The sequence below is a fragment of the Neolamprologus brichardi genome, chromosome 10 (assembly GCF_056152115.1).
Source record: "Neolamprologus brichardi isolate AB-2024 chromosome 10, ASM5615211v1, whole genome shotgun sequence".
Classification (NCBI taxonomy): Eukaryota; Metazoa; Chordata; class Actinopteri; order Cichliformes; family Cichlidae; genus Neolamprologus; species Neolamprologus brichardi.
The window spans coordinates 11,521,011-11,529,082 of NC_142113.1; the positions used below are offsets into that span (position 1 = coordinate 11,521,011).

The 8,072-nt window shown below is 40.3% G+C and overlaps 1 protein-coding gene across 1 annotated transcript; it reads right to left on the reverse strand.

The window, feature by feature from the left end:
• Positions 1–72: 72 nt before the first annotated feature.
• Positions 73–6,508, reverse strand: LOC102778818 (uncharacterized). The gene is made up of 7 exons (XM_087846808.1): positions 6,256–6,508; positions 3,352–5,938; positions 2,920–2,948; positions 2,616–2,777; positions 2,461–2,527; positions 2,255–2,359; positions 73–1,216 (listed from the first exon to the last, which is right to left on the reverse strand). Exons 1-7 carry the CDS (start codon positions 6,462–6,464, stop codon positions 380–382), a joined length of 3,996 nt encoding a protein of 1,331 aa, XP_087702934.1. The 5' UTR covers positions 6,465–6,508; the 3' UTR covers positions 73–379.
• Between the last annotated feature and the right edge of the window lie 1,564 nt (positions 6,509–8,072).

An 8,072-nucleotide genomic window follows, 5' to 3' on the forward strand; every position in this document is an offset into this window, starting at 1 on the left:
TGTATCTATGCAACAAAAATACACATTTACATTTTACAGTGAATTAATCCGTTTATCTAAGCTGTACAGGATTTTCCAAGGTGCACATTTATATACATAGTTTTCATCGACCAACAATCACTTTCAGCAAATGCCAGCTATAATAATTTAAAGCTAGAAACTCATCACTTTTATTGGATACACCAATTGGACAGTAGGAAAGTTAAAGCATCAGTTTATCAAAGTAAATCCATAAAATCTACTTTTCAAATTCAGAAATTAAATTACATCAAACATCAAATTAATGTGGCTGAATCCATAAACCACTAAAATGAGCTTATTCATTAAACTTTCTACTACAGCTACATTAAATTAGGATTTTAGTGCAGTCATGTTACTGTCACAGCTTTGTTCGCTCTCCTTTCAGCACCTCATCTGGAATCCCTCCTATCCAGCCATGTACTTCAGCCCTGTCTCTTCCCTCTGTAGTGTAAGAATCACATATGAAGTGGTTTAGCATCCGCTCGGCTGACTGCAGGCTGGCCAAGCTGCTTTCTGCCTCTGACATACTGCTATCTATTGGCCTCCCAATAACCCTGTGGTTGCTTGTGTTCCAATGATGAATGATCTCATTATCTAAATCCTCAGTAGCTTCATTCCCTTGATGGCGGAGGTCCATCATGGCCTCTGTGCCTCTCAGCTCTTTTTGCATGTGATGGCATGCCAGAGGAATTTCCTCCAGGCTTGCTGACCGGATAAGAATGGCAGATCCGTGATTTGGACTAGAGGACCTGTAACTTCCCTCACCTGTAATGCCATCAGAAAGATTCTTCATGCCAGAAGGGCGAGAACTAGTTTGTGGTGCAGGTAAATTGTCACTGTGGGAGGTGAACTGAAGATGAGGTATTTGCAGTGGGCGTGGAGAGTGTCGTCTGGGAATTTCCTCACTTCCTGACTCGCTGTCTCTGTCCAGGTCTGCTTCCCGGTGTCTCCAGGTCTGACCCCTGTTTGATCCTGTCAGTATAAGCCGTGGGGTCTCTTCTCCCATTTCAGACCAGTCAGATTCCTCCTCCTCTGGGACTGACCCTAGAGGTTGCTCCTGCCCAGCAGCTTTAACCTTTCCATAATTATCGTTGTCCATAAACTGAACTGGAGGGGGAGCGATTGGGAGAACCACCTGATTAATGGTATCATCTGACTGAAAATGATGGTTGTTTTTGTGTATTGCAGAAGTCACCTGAAATGAGAAGAGAAACTGATCAGTTCAATGGAATTTGGAAATAATAAATACAAAATATGATTGAAAGAAAAACAAAGGTTTTGTATGAACAAAATTATACTAATGCCAAGTGCTACACTGTCCTCTAAACTATTTAAGACATAGGAAAAACATATTTATACTTCATACTGTATGAAAAGACTAATATAGGTGCAGTGCAAATTTGACATTTTGGTCAATATCATCTTCACAGACATCAGAAATCACAAGGGATGAACGGATCCGACTGAGAAACCAACGACACTCCACATACATATGCATTTTGTCAATCACAAGCTAGAAACACCATAAATCATGTGGTTTGTCATCTATTTAACAAACTTACAACTAGAATATCAAATTATTATTGCGGTATTGAATCCAGTGGGAATTTAGGTATTTTTCCATAAACGTTTAAATAAGACATTCCTGATATCAAGAGTGCTGCGGGCCTGCTTAAAAACCAAAAATTCCAGGGCTACCGAATCATAAATCTCGCTCTAATCAAAATACAAGAAAGAGTGATGCATTTCCTTGAAAACTGTATTCAAAAAACATAAACTACACAGGCTGTTGGTTATAAATTGCTAATCCTACTCAGACATAAGTGTTTAGGCCAGTGTGTGACCCACTTGCCTCTGGGACACAAACTTCAATACCAGAGTGGTACATTTAGGTGAGAGTAATTATTAATATCACAAACTAACCCCCCCCCCCCCCCCCCCCCCCCCCCCCCCGTTACCAGTTTAAAGTTATTTTTTATATAATGAAATACATTTATATAAATATCTAACTGCATGTGACTAGAAAGTAATTTCAAAATGAATTTCTGCTATTACTGAAGCTCACTTGCAGCACCTAGAGATACTTTCCACACTTAGGGAGTCACTGATCTAAACAATCAGATTTTTTTCTGCAACCTTAGCAGCCGCTACTTTGACATTTGCAAGGAATGCCAGAATTAAATGTTACTAATATTTTCCAGACCTAGAAATGAAAGAATGCCAAAGAGCTTACACTGAACACTTCGCCAGAGTTGGCAAATTTCACATTACCAAGCTGCTGTGTCAGCTCTGAAATACGACAGTTCAACCTTTGTCGTTCTTCTTCCATATTTTGAGTCTGAAACAGAAGAAGAAGGGGAACATGGTGTAATAGCTCACATATATGTTTATAGTAATGGATGTCTTACATCAGATGTACAGCCATGCTTGCTTTCTCACCACTGAGTGAAGCTTTTGCTCCAGAACATTATTAGTCTGCTGTGTGGAGGAACAGTTATCATGTAGTCTGAAATAAGGCAGAGACAGACTTACTCAGCAAACATTAAAACTGTTATCACTATTTGCAGTTAGTCTCTGGAAAAGGCATTCTTAACCTCTTAAACCTCTCCGTGAGGTTGCTGAGCTCTGTGCGTGTCCTCTGAAGTTCCACCTCCAACAGCTTTTGGCTACTCATGAATTCCTCTCCCAAACACTCCATCCTCACTGCTGTCTTCAGCAAACTGTGGTGCAGACCTTCATTTTGTCCTTGTATTATCCTATAATACAGACAGACAAAAAGCAAGAGTTGTCAAGCTTTTTGCCATTTATTTTTAAATTGTTGTTTTTCTTTTTAAATGAACAGTTCCATATTTTCTATGTTACACATCCAAATACCCAAACGAATAACATTACACTTACATGATTCTATCCAGCTCCTCTTTCTTCTCCTGCATTGAAGTAATAAATACATAAATTAAAAATCTTTTTAAAAAAGCATTCAACGGGTACTCTGTTAGGCCTAAAGTGAAAAATGAAATGAAATGAAAGATGAACACAGAATATTAGTCTAGAATGTCAAATTGATTGCTATTAGTTTGTATTTAGTAGCTAATCTATTGTTCTGCAACTAATCTATTGTTCTTTAACACGTGAACGTCATTTGCAGATCTATTGTCTGCCATGACGTGTAAGCTGTTGCCCAAATCAATATGAATGGAAATTAGATGAACATCATTACATAACCAGATAATAAAAAACATAAAACACAGGCAGCCATATGATCCTGGTAGTTACTTGTATGTATGCACACCATAATAGAAAACATTTTCAGTGAGTATAATAATGCCATACTTGTTGTAATGATGGGCCAATGAAACTTGTTCGTTCCTCTTCGTGGCTGCTGGGGTTGCTTGTTGTTGTCATGGAAGACTCTGGTTTAATGGAAAGAGGCTCCGTCTTCCTGTGTGCTGGTGGACTGCCAGCAGAATGCCCCTTCAAATGAGTGTGATGGTCATCATGGTCAAGATCATTGTTTCTTGAGTGGTGCTGGTTGGGATGTGATTCATGGTGGTGATGACCTGATCTGTAGTGGTCAACATGTTGTACGCAATGGCCTGGATTGTGCTGGTCTCCATGATGCTGATGGTGATGAGATTCCCTATGCTGATCTTCATGGTGATGATGGCCTGAACTATCAACATCATCATGATGATGATCTAGACTGTGGTGGTCATGTTGATGGTGAATGTTCAAAATATGATGGTCACGGTGATGATAGTGATGGTCTGGACTGTGATGGTCTCCATGATGACGATGATGGTCTGAAAAGTGGTGGTCTCTATGATGATGGTGATGATGATCTTGACTGTGGCGGTCTCCATGATGATGATGGGGATGCCCCAGATTGCGGTGGTCTCCATGATGCTGATGCACTGGACTGTGGTGGTCCCCATGATGATGTTGGTGTTCTGGGCTATTGTGCTCCCCATGGTGATGGTGATGGTTTGGTCTGTGGTGGCCCCCATGGTGATGGTGATGGCCTTGGCTATGGTGATCTCCGTGATGATGGTGATGGTCTGGCTTGTGATGGTCCCCATGATGATGGTGATGGTCTGGACTGTGGTGGTCTCCACTATGATGGTGATGGTCTAGACTATGGTTGTCTCCATGGTGATGGTGGTGACCTTGGCTATGGTCTTCTTGGTGATGATGGTGATGGTCGGGACTATGGTGGTCTCTGTGATGATGGTGATGGTCTGGACTATGGTGGTCTCTGTGATGATGTTGATGGTCAGGACTATGGTGGTCTCTGTGATGATGGTGATGGTCTGGACTATGGTGGTCTTTGTGATGATGGTGATGGTCTGGACTATGGTTGTCTCCATGGTGATGGTGGTGACCTTGGCTATGGTCTTCTTGGTGATGATGGTGATGGTCTGGACTATGGTGGTCTCTGTGATGATGTGGATGGTCTAGACTATGGTGGTCTCTGTGATGATGTTGATGGTCTGGACTATGGTGGTCTTTGTGATGATGGTGATGGTCAGGACTATCATGGTCTCCTTGGTGATGGCCTTGGCTATTGTGGTCGACATGATGATGGTGATGGTGATGAACATGACCGTAGTGCTTGCCATGGTGGTGATGGTGTGCATTACTATGATGATGGGATGGGCTGTAGGGTTCTCTATGTCGATGTTGCCCACGGTAATGGTGATGTGATGCACTGTGGTGATCTTTGTTGTGGTAAGTATGGCTATGTGAATCTCCATGGGGATAAACAGGACTGTGGTCCTTTCTGTGATGATGGTGAGGACTTGGGCTATTTCCATGGTAATGATGATGGTGATGGTGACTAGAAGTCTCATGGTCTCCTTTGTGGTGGTTATGGTAGTGCTTAAAAGAATGGGAGTGACGCTCAGGAGATTGAGACCATGAGTGACGTCTTCTAAAACAGCTGAATTCTGTGCAGCTTTTTGGCCTATGATGCATGTGATGGGGTGACTCTTCAAAATAGCGACTTTCACCGTGGAAAGATTTAGATTGAGACAACTGCGAAGAGTGTGAATATTTGCTGGAGCTAATTGAGTCCGCACTGGTGGGCCGGCTTCTTTGCTGTCTAGGTTTGTCAGTCCTGCTGTCCGCCTTCCTGGATCTAAGAGAGGCCTGCCCTGGACTGCAGGGTCGTTGTGCATCTGTCACGCCAAGAGTGGTTAGCCTCATTGGGCTGAGCACCTGCCGAGTAATCTCATTAAGAAAAGCAGAGAACTTCATTTTTTCTTTCATTAAATTCTTCCTGGCTTCATTTTTCCTCTTCTCCGATTCATTTTCATCCTCATTTCCATGTCCTTTGTCTTTGGGTGTGGTGAGAGCCTCCATTGATTTGGCTTTGCGGAAACTTCCATCATTTTCAAAGCTTCTTGCAATTTTCTTAGGGCTTTTTGAGGTTCCCTTTTTGGGGCCACAACGAGAGGACTTGCTTTTCTCTTGTTTCTGTTTGTTGGACAACTCATTTAGTTTAGCTGGTTTATTAATCAAAGGAGCCGTATCATCTCCTTCATCAAAGTACTTGTGTTTTCCAGAGATATCGGTCCAGGATTGTGAATGCTGTGGCTTCCTGAAAGGATTGCTATCTGAAGTGTCACTGCTGCTGCTGTTCTCAGAAGACAGACTAGAAGAAGAGGAAGATGTTGTAGAAGAGGAAGAGAAAGAGGAAGAGGAAGGGGAGGAGGAAGAAGAAGAGGAGGACAAAGAGGAAGATGAGGATGTCGATGAAGATGAAGAGGATGAAGAAGAATGGCTTGAGGAACTTGAGGAAGTTTGTGAAAGAGAAACATGGCGATGGTTTTGCTTGTGGTGGTAATGGTGAGATTCGGACTGATGTTGACGGTTGGTATGATGATCACTCAAAATGCTCTCCTCTGCTGTTGAATGAGTGCTATTTCAAAAAGAAAACATGGGTGTTAAAGGGCACAGTGTCTACAGTAAATTAATTCTGATACTTGGTTAGCCTAACTACCAACCAACCCCAGAGATTCATTCCCCCAAGACAATTTTAAGAAGAAACAAAAATTCTATTCTGATAGCATATGACATGATTGGTGAAAAGGTTACTTCTCATCACTGATAATGGAAAATACCTCACATGATTAATCCTTATTTTGTAAAAAAACAAAAACAAAAACAAAAACAAAATCTATATGAAATGCTTAAATAATTATTGTTAACATACAGTTAGAAAAAGGATGGACTTACTCATGACTATCGTTGCCATCTGACCTTTGTTTATTATTGTGACGCTGATGGCCTTGATTTTGATGGTGGTGCTTCACATGTGGACCTTTGGAGCTGGCTGGTCTTCTGTGCTTGTGCTCTTTTTCTTGATGATCACACATTTCTGCCTTGTGACTTATGATCTCCGTGGTGTTCTGATGAGGATGTACAGGTCTGAATTTTTTTTCCATCGGCCGGCAATGCAGTCAAGAGTCCTCAGAAACTTGCACAAACTCAGTTCCTGGGAAAATATTTGCTTTATTTACAACTTTACAATATAAATCCCTCTGCTTTGATCACATTGTTACCACTGCTAACATAAATGTGAAAGGTTTTTCAATGAATTGTGATAAAACATTGTAAGGGTGTAGAGTAGGATATGTCCATTAAAATTTGGCTTACATCCACCAATTCTTCAAGGTCAATGTAATGATTTATTAGTCAAGAATTGACTAAAAACCTTATAACTTCGAAACAAAGTTGTGGTGTTTATTGTACCATACAAAGATTTAAAATATTATGTCACATTTAACCTCTGACCTTTGCTTCAATGTGATAATAATGATATATAGATGTATTTAAAACTATATATCTTATTGTCATTGTTTGTACTGATAAGGTATTGGTATGTAGTGAATGATATATGAGGATTCTAAATATCACATTACTTTGGACCTCTGACTTCTTCAAGGCCAAATAAGGTATAACTTTGATAAAACTTTCTCTTAAACTATGCTTAAAATTCTGTTGCCTTTGTTTGCGTTGGCACAATAAAGGAAATGAAACTGGTATATGATGAGGAGTCTTACATTATAGTTTGTATCCAAATGTCATGTCACATTTGACCGAGGACCTCACGTTTACATTTCACATCTGCCTGTCTTTGAAGTTGACCCCAAGAGAGTGAGCTGCCTTAGTGGAGGTTTGTGCTTTCAGAGTCTTGCTTATTTTTCTACCATATTCAAAGTGTGCATAATAACAGGAACACAGCAATACTTCATTTTTGCATATATAAAATCTGAGAATGCCTGTTATAATATACATTCAGTGACTACAAATTCATAGATCTATTCTAGATTACTGCAATCTAGATCCAGAATGAAAACAAATAACTTAAACTTACTTAAACGTAATTTAAACTTAAAATTACAGCATTGACATCACTGTCATTTGTCACATGTAATGAAAAACAACAGGTTTCGAGAGGATGAAAAACTGTTTCAGCTGCTTTTTTGTGACTAACTAAGCTGCCATAGAGACAAGAGCTGTACTCACAGTTTTCCACGGGCCCTGACGTTCACAGAAGCTTCCCTTGTGTGATGCGCTTTCTAATTGAACTGGGCGGCACATGTGAAGCACACACACTCCCATTTCAATTTATACTCCTGCACCGTCCAGTGACAGAAAGGAAAGCTGCCGCGAGCAGCTACTTTGAACTCTATTAAACTCTATCGAATACTCTGTATGACACCTTTTGAATTTAAAAATAACCAGCTGAATGAGGAATGTATTGGTCTGTGCATGTACAGTATAACTCCAAAATCAATACAAGCCACATGTACACATTTCTGCAGTGTACATTAAAAAAAAAACAACCTAAAACACCAATGCAGTTTTCATTCACTTTCATTTTTTAAAAAATATTTCTGGATTTTTGTACTAGTTTTGTTCTGCTGAAGCTGCAAGACATCGAAGCAGCGCTGCATTATTTGAACTTTGTCTTCCTGTCTCAATATATCAGCAAAGAAATCTCAAAAATCACAAGAATTTATCTTTATTTTGGAAATGGCCTGAAGACA